This window comes from Schistocerca piceifrons, chromosome 4 (assembly GCF_021461385.2).
Source record: "Schistocerca piceifrons isolate TAMUIC-IGC-003096 chromosome 4, iqSchPice1.1, whole genome shotgun sequence".
NCBI lineage: Eukaryota > Metazoa > Arthropoda > Insecta > Orthoptera > Acrididae > Schistocerca > Schistocerca piceifrons.
Genome location: NC_060141.1, coordinates 407,826,603 through 407,848,279, shown reverse-complemented (window position 1 = coordinate 407,848,279; position 21,677 = coordinate 407,826,603). Strand labels below are relative to the sequence as shown.

Genomic DNA, 21,677 nt, shown 5'->3' with positions numbered 1-21,677 from the left:
AATTTTTAAAGCAGACAAAGTTGATGGAAAACTCAATTCTTTCTTAAACATATTCCTGCAGCACTTTAAGTCTTGTTTTGCCCTATAGCAAATAATGCCAAAATTGAACAGAATCAAGGAAAATGGGTGAACAGCTCCAGGGATTAAGGAATCTTATGCTAGGAAATGAGAACTCTACTTAATCCAAAGAACAAGCAATAATAGAATTTTGAAACTCTGTTACCACCAGTACTGCTGAATGCTATGCCACATCATTCAGAAAGTGGAACTCATGTACTGTGCTCAAAAAATAAACACTCTAAGATTAAGGGTAGAGCTGTGTGGACATTATTTAACAAGACAGCCCTCATAATATAACTCAGGCAAAAATGATGATACTTTCAAAGCACTGTCCACCAAATTCAGTCATTACTTCCTCACAGTAGCAGCATGAACATTCCACCCAGAAATAAACAACCAAATACAGATGCATTACATATAGGTGTGTAGAATTTAAGGATGAAAGTAACTTTCACATGATGTGTCATTGGCGAGTAACATAGCTCAATGAAACTTGGACTGTGCATAGGAAAGGAAGGAAGATTGGAGTTCAACGTCCTATTGACAGTGTGGTCGTTGAAAATGGACCATGTGCTCATATTACAAAAGAATCATAAAGGGAGTGACCAAGAGTACGCCTGAAGTGATTAGGGAACTCAAGGAAAATCTAAATCTGGGTGGTCAAATGGAGACTTGAACCATCATCCTCCCAAATGTGACTCCAGTGTGCTAACCACTGTGCCACTTTGCTCAATCGTACATAGAAACAACTACTATAGTACAGTACAGTATAGAAGATAACAGAGAGGATTTCCCAATGAGATTAACAGAACTGACACTTTGAATCAAAGACAAAAACTACACTGAAGTCACCACAATTTATAATAGTCCCCTGGACACTGCAAAAGATAGCACCTGGTTCTTAATAGGATTTGTGATCACAACATACAGTAGTGCAGGCTCTGCAATGCTCTCCCATGCTAGTCACACAGTTTGTAAGGAGTTACTGTGGTAGGGCTTTCCATCCTGCTAGCGCTGTTGATAAATGCTGGATGCTTGTTGGTGCAAGTGGACATGATGCAGTATGTCTCCCCAATGCGTCCCCCACATGCTCAATGGGATCTAAGTTGGGGGAATGAGCAGGCCAGTGCAGAATACCCTCTCATTCCAAGAACTCCTTCCCTTGCACTGTTTGATGCTATCGCACTTTATCATCCACAAAAATGAAGTCAGTGTCAAAAGTGCAACCAAAAAGAAGCACATGGAAGAGAAGTAGAATGCAATAGTAACATCGACTGACGAATGTACCTTTTTCAAAGATATGGGGCTCAATATGCCCATGCAACATCATGCCTCCCCACAACGCAACACTTGGACCCCCAAAACCACCTCATTTTACAATATTCCTGGGTGCATTATTTATCTTCACATGGTGAGATGTGAGAACACACAATGCATCTTCGAACATTGTCAAACAGGACTGTTTTGGTGGTCCAGGCATTATGGTATGGGGAGGCATAGTGATGCATGGGCAGACTGAACTCCAAAATTATGAACCCAGTACACTCACCAGTCAACATAATGGTGGCACTGTACTCCTCCTCCATGTGTATCTTTTCAAGGGTGTGCATTTATCCCTGACTTCATTTTTATGGATGACTGCATCAAACAGTGCAGGTGAGTTCTTGGAAAGAGGGGGCATTCAGAGAATGGACTGGCCTGGCCGTACCCCTGTCTGATATCGAGCACATGTGGGATACATGGAAGAAATATAGCAGCACATCCACATGCATGAATGACCATCCAACAGTTGTCAACGATGCTAGTGGAGGAATGAAACGTCCTATCGCAAGAACTCTTTATCAACCTTGTAGCCAGCATGGGAGCGAGTTGCAGAGCATGCATTGCTGTCTGTGATCATCAAACACCCATTAAGAACCATGTCCCACATTTTGTAATGTCCAAGGGACCATCACAAATCACAGTGAAATCAGTCCACTGTCTTTGAACAAAAGTGTGATTTCTGTTCATCTTACTGCATATTTCTTTCAGGTACCTTCTGTACTATACCATAGCAATTCTTTCTATGTATGGTCCAAGTTTTATCAAGCTGTGCTGCTTGGCAGTGACACATCATGTAAAGGTTACTTTTGTCCCTAAGTTTTTCACACCAGTGCACATGCATTTAGAGAAAATAGGTGAGGAAAGATGTGCTCTGAAACCAGTGCTTTCAAAATCCTTTCTCTCAGCTATTCAGCTCATGTAACACTCATCTGCTCCTGAAATGCAGAGCTCTAAACATTAACAATATATTCATGACAATCAAGCATATGTAGTGGCCTGATACGATTAAAATATTGGCAGCTTTGAAATAACTAATCAGTCATATGTAGGAAGTGCCTTCTTTTGTCCTGATTCCCAAGTAGAATAGTCACATTTCTACCCTTACATATCTTCCATTTCCATCACAGGCACAGTGACCATCATGCAACCACTTATGTTGCTCATGCCACTTGGAGAGAACAAGGCAACAATTGTCGGAATGGAAGAGTCCTTATTCACCTTATCCAAAGAAGTTTGACATGTCAAAAGTAACATAATGTCCAAGTTGATTTTTATGTATGTTCAAAAACTGTCAACAAACACTTCTATCTTGATGTTCTACAATGTTTGAGGGAGGACATGATGAGAAAACGTCTATAGAAGTGGCATACAAAAGACTGCCCTCCATAATAACAATTCATCAACACATATGGCCCACATCATTCAGAAATTTTTGATTAAAAACAAGATGACACTTGTTTCCCATCTGACATACTCATAGGCTGTAGATACATGTAAGCTCTTTCTTTTCTCCAAGATGGAAATCAAGTTGAAGAGGAGAAGATTTGACAGGGTGGAGAAGATTCCAGCAGAGTCACAGAGGTTATTAAATGCCATTATGAACAAAGGTTTCCGGGATGCATTTCAGAAGTGGCAGAAATAGTGTATTCTCTTCCAAGCTGCTTACTTTGAAGGTGATGGTGCAAAATAAGATCAAATAAGATGCAATCATTTTGACTAATATATTTCTGGAGCTTTTGAATGTTATCTTGTAGATCAAATTTTCAACATGAAATATGTAACGACTGTATTTTGGCAATTACATATCAACCTTTAAGGTATATAAAACATAAGACATTATTCCATTTTGTTTGAAATACACCTCTTTTCACCATGACGCATAGCATAAGAGAATAAAGCAATCACTGAAAATGTCATATTTTAGCAACTTGAAAAGGCTTTATTTAGATAGTTCCCTTAAATCAGTTAATATAGCTCAGTTCACATGCTTATTTGAATCTACCTGTTGGTGATGGTGATGCAGGCACATCTATGAGTGGCAGAATAGTCTGACGCAGAGTTTCCAGGGACTTTGCAAGTTTGCTATTATTGGTAGCCAGTTCTGATCCTTGAATTTGTAGCTGCGAAAGTCGCACATCCAAATCATGGATCTGCTTCTCTGTGTTGATTACCTGATGAATTTGAAGAATATATAAATAATCATTTGTGCTTTAAAACAATGACATTATTCATCTGACTGTATTCACTTACAGAAATAAAATAGGCAGATGGAAGAAAAGAAATATAACTACCATAAAACAAAAACCAAGCACATGAGCATGATTTAAATATATTGCATTAGTGCAAATTTGGTGGTTCATTCTAGATAAAATAAGTTATACACACAGTGTTGTGATTTAATACCAGTCTAGGCATTAATTCCCAGTAATTCTCTATAGCTTCATTTTTTATATTTTTTACCGAGACTGTTTGTTAAAATTAATAATGCTGTCTCAAACAAACTGTTACCAGTCAAAATTTGATAATATCTTGTTTAAACTTTTGTTTTTAAAAGCTTTATCATCAGCCAACTATAACAAACGAACTCTACCTGTTGTCACTAGAAACAGAGCACCAAATTATGACAAACTGCACTTATGCAATTATTAGTTTCCATGAAATATTTCAGTCACTTTTCCTGAGAGTCCATATAGACTGTATATACAATTTACATACAATGACATGCAAAACTTAAGTAATGCACTAAGAGAGAGATGCTGACCCTGTACTAGTCATAAAAAAACACGCGCGCGCGCGCGCGCGCATGCGCGCGCACACACACACACACACACACACACACACACTAGTATGTATCACTGGCTGCTATTGATCCAGCGTAAAAGCCAAGAATGACTAGTATGTTGTTGATAGATAAAAACACAGTGATAAATCAAGAGAGAGGAATAAATTATGACAGAATGAATAAGAAGAAAATGAAAATAAATTAATCACAAGTTGAGACAAAGAGTGATGACTAATCATGCCAAGAATGAAGCTACACATATCAAACAACAGCAACTACTATAAGAAATATTCATAAAAGTTGAAAGGAAAATCCACAGTCAGATACAATTGCAATTTTACTGTCTTAGCATAGTTTTGAAGCTTGAGGCTTTAAGAATAAAACATAGGTATGGGTGTACACAGAAATTTATTTGGGAAAAGGAGGGGGGGGGAGGGGGGGGGGGGTGAAGGCAGCACGACTAAAATTGCCATTTTTAATTTTTGACATAAATGAGTTGGTCAGTTTCAAAATGTGTTATGGAACAGGAGCTAAGCTAATACAGTGCTACAACTGGCTAAACAATAGGTTTAGCTCAAGTGTATGAAAAATATGCAATGAATGAAACGGTTTAGGGTTGAAGCGAGGGAGGGGAGTTGACTTCACATGTGCCCCATCTTGCACATGCTACTGAACAGAAGTGTGATTAAAGGTAGATTTTCATATTTATTTACTACAGTCTCAGCTCATTATCAGGAATAGGAGAACTGAATATAAACTATAATTTGCTGCGCTGTCTATCAGTCACATTAGCTACAAAATCAACTGCAGTATCTTCTGGCTTGTGATGCAGTTCCTGGATCCCCAATCATCATAAATGTCACATATTCCAGCTCTATTCAGTCAAGTACTAATTCAAATGTCAGATGAAACAAAGTAATAAGTGAAACACAATTATCATTGTGAGGATGGCCATGGAAGGCTGGTGATGAGAAGTTTCTGGAAAACTGGCAGGTAAGGGTTAAAACTGGAGAGGGCAAGGAATGTAATCTTTGATTTATTTCTAGTCCACAGGGAGACTGAAAAAGAGAAGAAATGGGTGGGGAAGTGTGAAGGAAGAACGCTCCACTAGAGAGATCCAGAGGAGAAAAGTATTCACCCCTGACTTTGCGAGTTGTGCGGAATCAAAAGGACATTCCAGGGGATGGATCTGTATGTGCAAGTTCTAGGATTTTTGGGTAAGTGTTCTTATGCCCCTCTTCCGAATTTTTTATCTAACCTTTGGCTTTTTGGATGAAGGCATAAAATTTTAATGCAAAAAATCAAACAATGCCTTTTTTTGGAAACCTATTTAATGCTCGCAGTTAACATAAATTCATTATTTTACAAAATTATACATTCTTTCTGGCTGTTTTAGATGCGAACTGTTTTATAATCCTGTATAATCTAACTAGCCGGCTAACACTGACTCTATTGTGATCATAGCTAACGCAAGAAACCTGCTCTTGCCCCATTGTAGTTCAGAAACAGTTCTTAACTCTTTCAAGAATGGTGAATGACAGCACTGCTCCAACAACAGTAATGAGCAAAGCCCAGAAATCTATAAATCTACCATTACATTTGGAAATACATTATTAAAACTGTGGTTATCAAGAGCATTGCGGAGGCACAGAGGGGAAAGTGGCTCAGGCCCAAAATTAGCTGCATGATTCCTTTTTCAGTGCAAAGTTTCTTCTTTCAAATCCTGCTTATTAACATCAACACTGTACAATGATGCCACGTTTTCTACACACTTTGATAGTGCAGAATCACCTAGACTGATGTAGTTCCAGAAGATATCAAATGTGTCCATAATGTTGTCCATGTCCACTCCGATAGCTCAGTGGTCAACGCGGTGGAATGTCACGCCAAGGGTCCCGGGTTTGATTCCCGCCTGGGACGGAGGTTTTCTCCACTCAGGGACTGGGTGTTGTGTTGTCCTCATTATCATTTCATCCTCATCAGTGGAAGGCAATGGGGAACCACCACTGGAATCTCTTCCCTAGACGCTCATGTGATGGACCTCTCTGACGAGTCTTCCCCCATGACAAGACCTGCCGTAAGGCAGAACATGAAGAAGAAAAAAAAAATGTTTTCTATGGCAGCAGGCCTTATATTTATATTTCGCACAGTGGCACTAAGAGTAACAATGAAAACATATAATTTATACCCATCCTCTGGGCTCAGGTTTAAATCTTCTTCTGGCATTTCATCTCTACAACACTTACTTTCTCCTTTCTGTTTTTTTATGCCAGAAATCATACAATCAAGTCAGCTGCTTATCATCACTATCATCATCATCACCTTCCAGTAAGCCAGTTAAGATGATCATCAACTATTTGCCTCCATTTTGCTCTATCTTGATGTACTTCTTGTCTTGATATTGTTTCCCAATGTTCTCCTCTAGACTTCTGATCTTCCTTTATTTGATCCAGCCAGCTTTTTCTGGGTCATCCTTTTGGTCTTTTACCCTACACATTTATATCCAAGTATTGTTTTGGCAGGTGGTTATTCTTCATCCTTTTCGCATGTCCAGACCACTTGAGTCATGCACAACTCAGTCTCTAAGTGACTGACAGATCCACTCTCATCTCTCTTCTGATGTCTTCAATCTTAATTTTATCTCTTCTAGCCTTATGCACGGCTGATCACAGAAACTTCATTTTGCATACTTGCAACTTGCTAGAATCTATCGTTTTAATTACACAGCACTCCAAGCTCTATGTCATAATCAGCAGGAGATACATTGTAAACACAGTCTGTCTGTCCCACACAAGTCAGGTGATATTCCAATATTACCTACTACATTGCAGCTTTTTGCATAAATAGTATTGCAACTATTTCTCAATTCCTTTAAGTCTTCCTTAGGACACTTAATACTGACACTTTCACCATTTACTGTAACTTCCCACACTTGAAGCACAATACTACATATGTTTGCTGCAATAAACACTTCATATCACATATGAGAACTTTGTACCACATTGAAGACAGCAAGAAATATTGAAATGTTTGCAAATACTTCCAAATATCCTTTAGTTTAGTATATGCCTCCACAGTCATATTAAATTTAAAAACAAGTGCAACCACTCTTCATAATCCTGACAAATGTTTAGCAAATGAGCACATGGCACCTATCTGCACAGACCATCATATTTCTGACATTTTGAGAAATGTGATTATGTCCACACAACTCTCAGCAGCACGGCCACCACTAAGATTTAATGAATAAGCAATGCAAGGTGAAAATTGCCAATGAATTTCTTTTAATACACGTGCTTGAGCTCCCTAATAGATGCCACTCATATAGCTCCCAATGTCATAACCCTGTCCCCAAGTCTGGAAGTTGTAAGCTTTACTGCTTCAGTTCATCATAAATAAATTTAGTGATTGACTGACCAGTCTTCTGGTCACAGTCAACAAAGTCGAGAAAATGCTCTCTATTTCTGTACTGATTTTCTTAAAGGGCCACGTACTGCAGTGTTAACACCTTCTTCTCTGTTTGGGCTTCACTGGGAGTTGCATCTACCATAACATAAAAATATTTATTAAATTTTGCCTATGTTAAAATACTCTGCCAAAAAAAGTCTCCAGTGATTTCAATAAATTCATTCTGATAGATAACGAACCATGCCGTTTCCTCCTTTTTGTGATGCATTAACATTTCTTAATTGTTCTTCCATAAGTGAATCAAACTTCACCAAAAGCTCTAAGAAACCCGAAAAGAAAAACAGACATTTTGAGGCTCTCCAACTAAGGCCCTATCACTTCTCGAAGCTAAACCTCTTTCCAAGAGAAAATAAATTGCTTATATTATGTGGTGCAGTACTTCAGTTCAGTATTGTTCTTCTCTTATAATGTTTTGTTCTATTGCTGAACTACAATTTAACATATTTTCTAATTTGCGCCTTTCCAAGTACGAAGTTTTATGTTCAGCACTACTTTCATGTCAGCTCACTTCTTCTCTTAGCTTTTCCAACCTGTTGATAAATCCCAGCCATAGCCTAGAATCAAAGCAGACTTAAGAGATATCCATGAGTTGTGAAAACAATCAATGAGCACAGTAGTACAATATTTGCTTTTCTTTGTTCCAAACAGGCCAACATCTTTTTGAATTCTTTTTTTAAGCCATGATCAGACACATTTGAAGTCAAAGGTTGATTACTTCCTCAGTCTTACACATGTCTTTTTGGTGTTTGCTCAGGTCCTCATGTAATAGTTTTTTCTACCTGTAAGTTCCTGAAGCCCTTTTTTCCACTACAAAGATTGATACTGAAATCTAAAAGCTATTGGTACAGCCATTAAAACATGTTCAGTTCTGGAATGATTTCATCACTGTCACTGTTCCTTTAATATTCATTCTCACTTTTTTGTGTGCACTCCTTCTCAATGCAAATGTCACCCTTACTGCCATCTCTCTCTTGGTCGACGCGGTTCCATTTCTGCACCACTGATGCAACAAATGTTTCTAAATAGTGTCCTTTATTGATGATATTTGTTTTATGGGCATTAGGTAATGTCCAAAGCACGATTCTCTGCCTAATGTTTTGTCTTTCAATGCTGGAGACATCATCAGAGGCTTTAGCACCACAGAAAGTAATTTCAATCTAGAACAAGTTCAGCAAGCCAAACTGTTTGAATGTATCCATGCAATGTTCACTTCATGACATCATCAGACTGCTGTCTAAGATCACGGAGTCACACAGATGTATGTTATGGAGCTTCTAGTGGGAAAGAATTGGCACTGATTGTTTGATTTAGTACTATGGCCCACAACTTGTCTAATTTCAACCTACTTCTTTTCTGTTAAAGTTGTTTTTATGCTTTTGAATTAATATGGCCTCTCTGTACATCCTAGTGCAGTAATTATTAGATCTTGTTAAAACCTGATCCCTGTGCATGATCTGTTATTGCTGATTTATCAGTCTTGCCCAGACCTGTATTGAATTCTGTGATTAAATATCTTTCTTGCATACCATTAAATGTCTTTCTTGCTTCCAACATCTGCAAAATTTTGAAAAATGGGACTAATTTTTGGGCGAGAGGGTTGTTCTTAAGTACCTAGACCACAAAAGCCTTAATAAATTTTAAGTGTAACTGTCTAACGAATGATGTATCTTCATTTCTGAGAATCCTGATCCTCCTCACTATCAATTAAGGAAGCCTAAATATCATCTCCACATCCTTCTGACTCCTTTGACACTGTTGGTTTAATGAATGGCACAAAGGGCAACAATATAAATCCCTTTTTCATAGCACTGCTTTTTCTGCCTTATTCCTTCATTTGTGATAACCTGATGAAGCACTGTAACACTTTTTTCCATTTGGATCATTCGTTTCCATTATAACACAACTCCTAAAAGTGTGTGATGCAACAATACAAAAGGGAAAATTCCTACACAGGCACAAAAAAAAAAGAGCGTACAGCAGGCTATTCAGCTTGACTAGCTTCTGAGCACTGCTTATGAGTAATTACAAGCTGAAATACAAAAGAAAATACAACTTTCACATGTCCATTCTTGCACAAATTTGGTGCTGTAATCTCAGATTGTCAAAACTTGCTTTTGATCATTTGGTCTCTACAGTTGCTCACAGTAGAGGCAGGCTGACAGCACATCAGCTGGCCAGCAGCTTTCTCAAATAAACAAAAGCAAAAGCACAAACCATTTTAAAATGACCAAAATGTAAACATTTTTGTTGATACTGTTGTCCTAATTCTACAAAAGATGAAAATCAGTTTGAAATGATGAAAAGAAAAAACTGCCAAATACAAAAACTGCAGATGTACCTTAATCAAACTTTTTATGTATTTAACGCTTATTTGGGGGGACAGAATTACATTAAAAGTTACCCAACATGAAAACAGTTTTATGACAGTTAAATCTTTTTCTAATGAATTTATCATCATATGAAACAAGTCAAAAAGTTTTAAACTTGTCAAAACATATGCTTCAACTCAGGCATTATGTGAAACCAGAACCTGACGGCAGATACTTGTACATATAATGTACTATTCATGTTCTACATGGCTGGAAATATTTTATTTGATAATTAAATCATTGTCCTTATTTTTACTATTGAAATTTTTTTATATGTCCCTTAAAATTATTGTCAATCGATGGAAATCAAAATACGGTTGTAAACATTACAATACTTGTAGATATGTAATAACAATATTCTTTGTTACAATGTCTGATGCATGTGTTACATGGAAAACTGTAGTGTTTTTGCACTAGTTTAACCACTAGCTATGTATGTGTATGTCATTTTTTTTAAACAATTCTGCAGGTTCAGTGAGGGTGTCCAGTGCACAGGTCTTAGTCCAAAACATAGGTGCAGATCTTAAAACTTGTGTTTTATTTCTATTTAGTTAGGCACACCTTTCAGGGATCTGGAGCCACTGCACCCTTGGTTCTTCTGCCTCCCCCCCCCCCCCCCCCCCCCCGCCCCTCGAATGCTGGTCCTGGGATCAGGTTAGTGACGCAGCTCAATGAAATAAGGTAATGGACTTTGGCGGAAGCCAAAGAGATTTTTGCAGCACAACAATGATGTGCTACTGAGGAGGAATGATAAGTTTCTAAGTCAGGTATAGTAGACTTCCATTTATTTGCAGTAAGGTAGGGGAAGAAGATGCATGAATAATAGGGAAAAAAACACAAATAAATGAGATATTTTCAAACAAGTATTCTTTGTTTGAAAGTGTATCTGCAGTCTGTGGATAGGTACTGTAGCCTGTTTATTTATTAAAATAGTCTGCGATTCTGAGAGAAGTTGACTTTTTTGCACGGCATATTGGATTTTTCTTGCAGCAATAATGTCATTGCACTGAAAACCCTCTGCTCCATACAATCAATACCTTGCAATGTGGTACAATGACTGATAAGGTCATGGTCTTCATCGCCCTTTCAGTTTCACTGTCCTTTCCTTGTTTTGCTGTGAAGTGGTGGTCACAATTTCAGCATCACTCATGTACTGGAAGATGGGTCACACGTTTCTGGCTTCAGCCACTAATTCAAATCTCTTGCCAGATTTATTATTTGTTCAGTTGTTATTTCTTCATCACTGAAACCTTGAAATACATTTTCTTCTATATCTGGATGAATTTTCCTCCATAATCGAACTAGTGGATATGGCTTGACTTTCTGACAGGCACCAGAAATCCTGTAAATGAGATCTAAAATTGTCAGATTCTTCCAGAATGTCACCAAATCATCCTCATCAATTTGCATTCTCAGCTGATCAGCCCAGTAGTGCCACTTTACTGATGTGACTATGCCCTGATCCATTGGCTGCATCATAGCAGTCACATTAGGAAGTAAAACTTGGTTACAATGAGATCATCATCAGATATAAGAATCCTCTCATTGGTATATGAAGGGCTGTTATCAAGCAATAGAATAGCCTTCTGTGGCAATCCTTTCTCTTCTATAAATTGTTGACCTTGTGGCACAAAATATATGTTGAATCAGTTTCTGAAAATTTCGCTATACATCTGTACTCCTTTTTGGTTGTAATAATGGACAGGAAGAGCCTTCGTTTGGATATCCTTGAAAGCTCATTTTACTTATTTATTTATTCCGCCCCCTTCCCCCCTACAATCACTAATAGTTCCACTTTGTGGTTCCCAGAAGCATTAATGGTGCACAAAATTGTAGTGCATTCTTTAGATGACCTATATCAGACACTGCAGCAAAAAATATCCAGGAGCACAAAGTTTGCTCTTAAAAGCAAGGGTTCTGTTTGATAGACATTTACCATAGAGACCACTTTCGTCTGCATTACAAATTTGGTCCGGTGTCAAATTCTCTTATTCCAGAAATTTCTGGAACTCTTCCCAGAAGGAATCAGCTGCTGCAACATTTGAACTAAGCCTCTCTCCTTGCACAGTAAATTCATGAATCCTGTGGTGATGTTTGAATCTGGTTAGTCATCCACATGAGGCATTGAAGTCTTCATATAACTCTTGAGCTTCATGAAAAAAATTTGTTTCGGCACACATCATGCCTGAACCAATGACACCTTCTGCTCATTTTTACCTAAACAATTGCAAAAGAGCAGCATCTAATTAATCAAATGTAGACCTCTTCATATTTTTTTCCTGCATATGGTCCAGAACCAGAATCATATTTTCTGACAAAATCCTGTATTTCAAAACAGTCTGCATTCCAATACTATAATCAGCACTTAGTTTTGCAGTAGTTTCCCCTTCTCAAATCTTTTAATGTCCGCATGTTTCTTTCATTTCTCAGTCCCTTTTACAAATTTCTTTTAACTTGCTTCATTGACATCTACATGTTGATTAACATCAGAAAACTCAGTTTGTTTTCAATTAACACGGAACGGTACTCTATTGTCACACGGCAGTCATTTAAACAATGGAAATGGTACTTACTGTCACCCTGCATGTTGTCTATTCCACGTCTTGTAGGGTGATTTCAGACACACATGCTTTTTGAATCTCTAAAGTTACAAAGTATATGGAGAAAATCCGGACATAAATTGATAATTTTTTAAATTCTACATTCTTCCTGTTTGAGTTTAGTGACTTTTAACACATTTTAAGGATGCCCATCATTACGAATAAGTGATAAGGATTGAGATAAATTAAATTGCAAAATACATCTATTTTTAAAAAAATTACATCTAATTTAAAAAAGCAGATAAAATTTGCTTGACACTTTCCTATGAGACAATCTCCACACCTTCCAATCTGATTATGTAAGTGTAGACCAGATGTGGTTTGAATTCAAAGATGTAGTATCGATGCCAGTTGAGAGATATATACCAAATAAATTAAACAGATATGGTACTGATCCCCCATGGTACACAAAATAGGTCAGAACACTATTGCAGAAGCAACCAAAAAAGCATGTCAAATTTACAACAAAATCCCCAAGATTGGCAAAGTTTTACAGAAGCTTCAAATTTAGCACTAATTTCACTGCACGACACTTTTAATAGTTTCCACAATGGAACTCTGTCTTGAAATCTAGCAGAAAACCCACAGAGATCCTGGTCATATGAAAAGTACAGCAGTGGCAAGACACAATTGATACCTTCACTGCACAATAACAATGGTGATGTTATTGATGATAGTATCACCAAGGCAGAGTTGCTAAACATGGTTTGCTGAAACTCCTTCACAAAATAAGGGGAAGAAAATATTCCAGAATTTGCATCAAGAACAACTGCCAACACAAGTAATTTAGAAGTAGACATCCTCATTGTACCAAAGCAGCTTAAAACACTTATGAAAAGGAAGACTTTTGGTCCAGGTTCCTTTTAGAGTATGGTAGTACAATAGTTCCATACTTAGCAATCATCTATATAACTGCTAGCTTGTAGAAAGATCCGTACGCAGAGAGTGGAAAGATGCACAAGTCACACCAATGCCCAAGAAAGGAAAATAGGAGTAAACTGTTAAATTACAGACCCATATAACTTACGTTGATTTGCAGTAGGATTTTGGAACATATACTGTGCTCGGACATTACAAATTACCTCAAAGAAAATGATTCATTGACAAGCAGCCAACTCAGGTTCAGAAAATATCATTCTTGTGAAACACACCTCGCTCCTTATTCTCACAAATAATGAATGCTATTGATAGGGGACATCAAACTGATTCCATATTTTTAGATTTCCAGAAGGCTTTTGACACTGTTTCTCACAAACAATTTCTAATTAAATTGGGTGCCCATGGAGTAGCCTCTCAATTGTGTGACTGGATTTGTGATTTCCTGTCAGAAATATCACCGTTCGTAATAGCTGATGGAAAGTCATCAAGTAAAACAGAATTAATAGCTGCTATTCCCTAAGCAAGTGTTGTAGGCACTCTGTTGTTAATAATCTACACTGAAGTGTCAAAGAAACTGTTACACCTGCCTAATATCGTGTAGGGCTCCCGCGAGCATGCAGGAGTGCCGCAACACGATGTGGCTTGGACTCAACTAAAAACTACACTGAAGAGTCAAAGAAACTGTTACACCTGCCTAATATCATGTAGGGCTCCTGCGAGCACGCAGGAGTGCCGCAACACGATGTGGCTTGGACTCAACTAGTGTCTGAAGTAGTGCTGGAGCGAACTGACACCATGAATCCTACAGGGCTATCTATAAATCTGTAAGAGTATGAGGGGGTGGAGATCTCTTCTGAACAGCACATTGCAAGGCATCCCCGATATGCTCAATAATGTTCTTGGGAGTTTGGTGGCCAGCGGAAGTGTTTAAACTCAGAAGAGTGTCTCTGCAGCCACTCTGTAGCAATTCTGGATGTGTGGGGTGTTGCACTGTCCTGCTGCAATTGCTGAAGTCCATCGGAATACACAATGGACTCAAATGGATGCATGTGATCAGACAGGATGCTTACATATGTGTCACCTGACAGAGCCGTATCTAGACATATCAGGGATCCCATATCAATCCAACTTCATGCACACCACACAATTACAGAGCCTACACCAGGTTGAACAGTCCCCTGCTGACATGCCGGGTCCATGGATTCATGAAGTTGTCTCCATTCGCTCGATACAATTTGAAATGAGACTCGTCTGACCAGGCAATATGTTTCCAGTCATCAATAGTCCAATGTCAGTTTTGACAGACCCAGGCGAGGTGTACAGCTTTGTGCTGTGCAGTCATCAAGGGTACATGAGTAGGCATTCAGCTCCAAAGGCCCATATCGATGATGTTTTGTTGAATGGTTCGCACACTAACACTTCAGGATGGCCCAGTATTGAAATGTGCAGAAATCAGTGGGAGGGTTGCGCTTCTGTCATGCTGAGCAGTCTTCAGTCGTTGTTGGTCCTGTTCTTGCAATATCTTTTTCCGGTTGCAACGATATCAGAGATTTGATGTTCACAGTACACTCGTAAAATGGTTGTACAGAAAAGTCCCCACTTCATCACTAACTCGGAGATGTTCTGACTCATTACTAGTGCACTGACAATAATACTACGTTCAAACTCACTTAAATCTTAGGCATCATTTATGAAATCTTCTCGGATTATCAACCAAGTTGTAACATCATGCTGTCGCAACATTTTCACAACACGACTTGGCGGATAACACAAGAAGATTTCAAAAATGAAATTCAACACAAAATTCCACATTGTTCTTTATTTCTCTGGGTCATCAGCATACCATTAAAAACAGGTACAATGAGACACCACAATATTAGTGAAGCCATTGGGAGAAAGAAGGTAAACATGAATCTGGAAGTGATTCAGATTCAAATACACCACTGACGATTTGTGGCTGCACACCTCTTTGGCAACAAATCAATGGTAGACACATTAGGATGGTCCATCCATCATTTGTCTGGATCAGGCCTCCTCTCACTGTTCGGCAGAATGGAGAGAAGTTTTGGGAGTCAACAATCTGATGACACATATGATGTATCAGATCTTGATAAGATTTCAAAGTGGTGCCAAGACTAGCGACTTGCCATAAACATTCATAAATATAGAACTGTGCAGTTGGCAAAACAAAAATAGTATCCTATGACCATAAATAATATCAATGAGTCACTGTTTGAATCACCAACTCATACAAATACCTGGGTGTAACTCTTTGTAGGAATATGAAATGGAACGTTCACACAGGCTCAGTTGTGTGTGAAGCAGGTGGTAAACTTCACTTTATTGGCAGAATACTGGGGAACTGCAAACAGTCTACAAAGGGGATTGCTAACAAATCACTTGCACGGCTATTTCTAGAATATGGGTCAAACGTGTGCGACCCTTATCGAATAGGACTGATACGGGCGTTGAATGTATACACAGGACACTGAAGGAACTGAACAGGAAGACTCTTGAAGATAGATGTAAACTACCCTGAGAAAGTCTATTGAAAAGTTTTAAGAACTGGCTTTAAATGATGACTCTAGGAATATACTACAATACAATAGGCTAATATAACAATGAAAACAATCCATGATTGATAAAACTAGTTAATTGGATGGATAAAAAACCTACTCACCAAGTGGCGGCAGAACACACACACATAAAATATGGTTGTAAATGGCAAACTTTCGGAGCCAGTGGCTCCTTCTTCAGGCAGAAGGGTTGAAGGGGAAGGAAGAGGGGTGAATGAAAAGGACTGGAGAAGTCTAGAAAAAGTAGGGAAAGTCACCCACAACTGTGAGTCAGGGGAGACTTACCGTATGGAATGAGAGGGAAAGAGTCTTTTTCATTTTTTATGCTGATCATGGCTGGAAGTGGTTTTGTGAATAAAATTATTCAAATGTTAGAAAAAGTGACAAAAGCTGTAACAAACTGCATTGAATGCTAAATTGATGTTAAGTGTGAATACAGAGTACTTTAGTTAGCTTCACTTCAGAGGCAGGAAAAAAATACCATTCACATATGATATTTTGCTATGAGAATATTATTAATAAATTATTATAAATGATGGGAAAGAAGGAAAGACTCTTTCCTTATCATCCCATACAGTAAGTTTTCTCTGACCCATGGATCTGGGCAACTTTCCCAAAATCTACCCCTTTTCCTAGACCTTTCCAGTCCTTTTCCTTCACCTCTCTTCCTTCCCCTTCAACCCTTCCATATGAAAAAGGAGCCACTGACTCTGAAAGCTTGCCAATTACAACTGTCTTTTATGTGTGTGTTCTGCCGCCGCTCGGTGAGTAGGTTTTTTATCTATCCTACAATACCCTAGGTATCACTCACATAGTGGTCATGAGGATAAGATTAGAATAATTACTTCACATACAGAGGCATTCAAATAATCATTCTTCCCACACTCCATAAGTGAATGGAATGGGAAGAAAACCTAATAGCTGGTACAATGAAATGTACCATCTGCCAAGCACCTCAATGTTGTTTGCAGAGTATTGACATAGATGTAGAAAATGGCCATGAGGAAATGGGTACAGCAGTGTGTACCAAATATTTTTCAAAATGGTTTTAAGAATTGGGTTCAATGACAGTACAAATGGAACACTTTCAATGGGAGTCTGTTGAGTAGCAACTTGGTATACAGGGTATTACAAAAAGGTACGGCCAAACTTTCAGGAAACATTCCTCACACACAAAGAAAGAAAATATGTTATGTGGGCATGTGTCCGGAAACGCTTACTTTCCATGTTAGAGCTAATTTTATTACTTCTCTTCAAATCACATTAATCATGGAATGGAAACACACAGCAACAGAACGTACCAGTGTCACTTCAAACACTTTGTTACAGGAAATGTTCAAAATGTCCTCCGTTAGTGAGGATACATGCATCCACCCTCTGTCGCATGGAACCCCTGATGCGCTGATGCAGCCCTGGAGAATGGCGTATTGTATCACAGCCGTCCACAATACGAGCACGAAGAGTCTCTACATTTGGTACCGGGGTTGCGGAGACAAGAGCTTTCAAATGCCCCCATAAATGAAAGTCAAGAAGGTTGAGGTCAGGAGAGCGTGGAGGCCATGGAGTTGGTCTGCCTCTACCAATCCATTGGTCACCGAATCTGTTGTTGAGAAGCATACGAATACTCCGACTGAAATGTGCAGGAGCTCCATCGTGCATGAACCACATGTTGTGTCATACTTGTAAAGGCACATGTTCTAGCAGCACAGGTAGAGTATCCCGTATGAAATCATGATAACGTGCACCACTGAGCGTAGGTGGAAGAACATACTGATGAAACTAAAATGAGCTATAACATGGAAATTAAGCGTTTCTGGACACATGTCCACATAACATCTTTTCTTTATTTGTGTGTGAGGAATGTTTCCTGAAAGTTTGGCCGTACCTTTTTGTAACACCCTGTATAGAAATAGTCAATCCAACAGCATGTGGTGTCATCTGAATAACCTGCACCAGTTAATAAAGAGATTATGATCTCATTGCATGGGAGAAGGGATAATTGTATTAACTATGTGAATATTTCTTTATGGTTGCTAGCCCATTTGAATTCACATAATTAAAAATATTATCATAGCAAAATATCATATGTGAATGGTATTTTTTTCCTGCCACTGAAGTGAAGCTAGCTAAAGTATTCTGTATTCACACTTAACACCAATTTAGCATTCAATGCAGTTTGTTACAGCTTTTGTCTTTTTTTTTTTTTTTTTTTTTTTTTTTTTTTTTTTTTTTTTTTTTTTTTGACATTTGTGTAATTTTATTCACAAAACCACTTCCAGTTATGATCAACACAAAAGAATGAAAAACTTTCTAAATCTTAAATAACTTTATACATTCACAGTAACCACATACGCTTTCATTACTGCACACTGGTTGCTTCCAAGACCTAATAATAATTTAGATTATCTTCAGTTCTATATTTGATACATGCACAGCACACAGTTTCATCTCTCTCTCTCTCTCTCTCTCTCTCTCTGTGTGTGTGTGTGTGTGTGTGTGTGTGTGTGTGTGTGTGTGTGCGTGCGCCTGTGTGTGTGTGTGTGTGTGTGTGTGTGTGTGTGTGTGTGTGTGTGTGTTTGTAAAACAGCATCTCTTCATACCATCTCTGTAATATTGGCAGCTGTAGTGTTGAAAACTTCTTGGGAGACCATTTTTTTGCATTCTCCTTCAAGGGTTGTAACTCTTGCTTGGACATTAAGATTCTTGTCTTGAAGATCTGCCAGACTAGTCTGGAAAACAAAATACCAACTTCCACAGTCACGATTTTTTTACAAGGCAATTTTTAACATGAAAAATACATAAGTAATAACCAGATGCAAATATGCAAGCAATGAAACAGTTACAGTTATTCAATTAAACTACACCACAAAGAGAGTATATTCTTGATGTTTTGTAATTTTGTTTGTATCTTATCTGTTTGGATGGACTGCATAAACTATGATACTGCACTTCACTCAAAAATAATCAAGCAAAGATTTAAATTTTATATATGGTTGAAACTTACATGTTAGGTACAGACAATAAAATTTATCCTAGAGTTGAAACTACTTTTCTCCAACTGTTCAAGGATTTGTCACAACTAAAGAAAAATTTGTAAGTAGACAAATCTTTAGGCAAAAATCAGAAACAAACAAAGCTGTAAATATTGTCTTCTTCTTTGTATTTGTTTATACTAATCAGTACAAACTAGAGTATTTCTTCATGTATTTGGAAAACTCTATTCAATACTATTTTAGCAGAGAAACATAAACAATAGCTTTATTGCAACAAGAGAATATTACGAAAAGGATACAGTGCTACCCACCATAAAGATGACACAATGAATTGCAGACAGGCACAACAAAAAGACTGTTACACATTTAGCTTTCAGTCAAAGTCTTCTGCAGAAAAGAAAACACCCACATATTTGCACAAGCAAGCACACCCAATGTACACATGACTACCATCTCCGGCCACTCCAGCCAGAATGTAACAGTCGCATTGAACAAACATAGCAATCCAGAGAGGGGCAGGGAAGGAGAGGGACAGCAGGGTATGGATGGGTGGGTTGGGAGGGGGGGGGGGGGGGGGAAGGGGGCAGTGATATAATAGCGCTGTCTGGGGGGGGGGGGGGAAAGGGGGCAGTGATATAATAGTGCTGTCTGGTGGAGCAGGCAGTGACTGGGTAGCAGCAGGGCAAGACTGCTAGACACAGTATTGAGAGGCTGTGGGGGAGGGAGGGTGGAAGGGAACAGTGAGTGGAAAGGAGAGGGGCAGACTGGTGGGTGCATCAGCAGAGATCAGTGAACAATGAGGGTGAGGGGATGTGAACTGGGAGGAGGTGTAGGACAGAGGGGGCAGAAACTGTTGTGTGGAGGATGTGGGAACAGTAGGTTACTCTATCCCCATCCATACCCAGCTATCCCTACCCCTTCCCCACCTCACTCCAGATTGCTGCTTTTGTTCAACGCGACTGTTGCATTCTGGCTGGAATGACCAAAGGTAGTGGTCACGTGTGTGTGAGATGTGCTTTCTTGTGTGAATGTGTGTGAGTTCTCCTTTATTTTCTGAAGAAGGCTCTTGCCGAAAGCTGAATGTATATCTATCTTTTCGTGGTACCTGTTTGCAGCTCAACGTGTCATCTTCACAGTTAGTAGCAATCTATCGTTTTCCTAATACTGTTGATATTCCTATCTGGACTTTACATTGTTTTAGTACAGTATTACTTTTTTCAGGCAAGTACCACAGTCACAAAAAATTTCTGATATAATAACATTTTCGCCCCTGACAATAATTGTTGCTTATTTTCCACTATTGGGTCAATATCTGCTATTGCACCACTGTCAAGTGGCAGCTGTCATGCATGACGACAGACCACCATACTATCCAGCCACCAGCATGTGGCGGGAAAATACAAAACTTATAAAATTGTTTAAAAGTTATATCAGAAATGATGACAATGCTCAGTGCAAGTACACCATGATAAAGTAAATTGTCAGAGCAATAGCAATCATCAAAAAGTTAATAACATCAGCAACTGAATGCCCTTCGAGGTTCTGTTTTCATTCATGTCAACACAAAGACACACAAATGTGATTTTATAGCCATTTTTTGATATATGTACAAGTGAAGCCAGGACTGAACAACTTTAGAAATGGATCCAATGTTTACAACAAATTTATGTTAGTACAAAGGTAGCACATAATACCTGATCGCATAATGTGTAAGTTTCTAATAGAAATCCCATTATTTTTAACACGTCTAACTGAACAGATTGTGTTATTTGTCCAATAAATATTTCCATACCCACCAATGATCACTGGCCTTGTCAAGGCATTATTAAGGCATTCATCCACCTGGATTATGCACCAACTAGTATTATCAACTTCTTTCATTACCAACTTACTCGATCTGCATTCTGATCTTCTGTCACCCATCCTATCCTCTTGCTGAGGGTATCATTTATCTGAGAAAGGTTTTTTGAAATCTGATCCATAGTTTCAAGCATTAATTTTCTCTGACCACTGCTCTCAGCACCAGATATATCTGGTTGGTGTGATGTATTCAGCAGTGTGTTCACCAATTCCTGGAAGTAGGGCACACATACACAAACGATAAAATGTAATAAATGTCTATAGTAAATATAACTTCCAAAAAATGTAAAAATAACATACATATATGCAGAATTGATAGATTTACTGCAGGAAACATGTCTCATGCATGAAATATAATCAAATAACAAATATTTATGCACAATTTCGGGCACAAGTTGCAAGATTAAGTTCACTTATTACCATGAATTTTGATAATACTATTCACGTAAAATATACCGGTACCTAATTTGTCCATAGCTGGTTAACTATGACATATTTGTAGGTAGAATGTGACAAACCAACTTCATGAATGGAAGGAATACTGTGGTATGGTCTTCTATTCTGTATAATGTTAAAATCATTGAATAATATTCAACATTTAGTACATAAGATGAACACACAAAGTGATCAGTGAACAACATGTTCCTTTATTTTCTTTTTCCTAGATCTATTTATTATTGTTTGTCCACAGTATAGTCATCTTGGACATGCTCAACATTTCTCTGAAGTCTTCTTCAGCTGCTTGATAAGCTGATGTCATATTAAGT

At 38.3% G+C, this 21,677-nt stretch overlaps 1 protein-coding gene across 1 annotated transcript in view; it reads right to left on the bottom strand.

Moving 5' to 3' along the window:
- LOC124794786 overlaps positions 1-21,677 on the bottom strand; it is a 246,117-nt gene that overhangs the window by 29,219 nt on the left and 195,221 nt on the right. The window contains exons 5-7 of the mRNA XM_047258433.1: positions 20,943-21,122; positions 18,658-18,786; positions 3,386-3,554 (exon numbers count right to left, since the gene is read on the bottom strand). Of these exons, the coding sequence (XP_047114389.1) occupies positions 3,386-3,554; positions 18,658-18,786; positions 20,943-21,122 (478 nt within the window). The remainder of the gene's footprint in view (positions 1-3,385; positions 3,555-18,657; positions 18,787-20,942; positions 21,123-21,677) is intronic.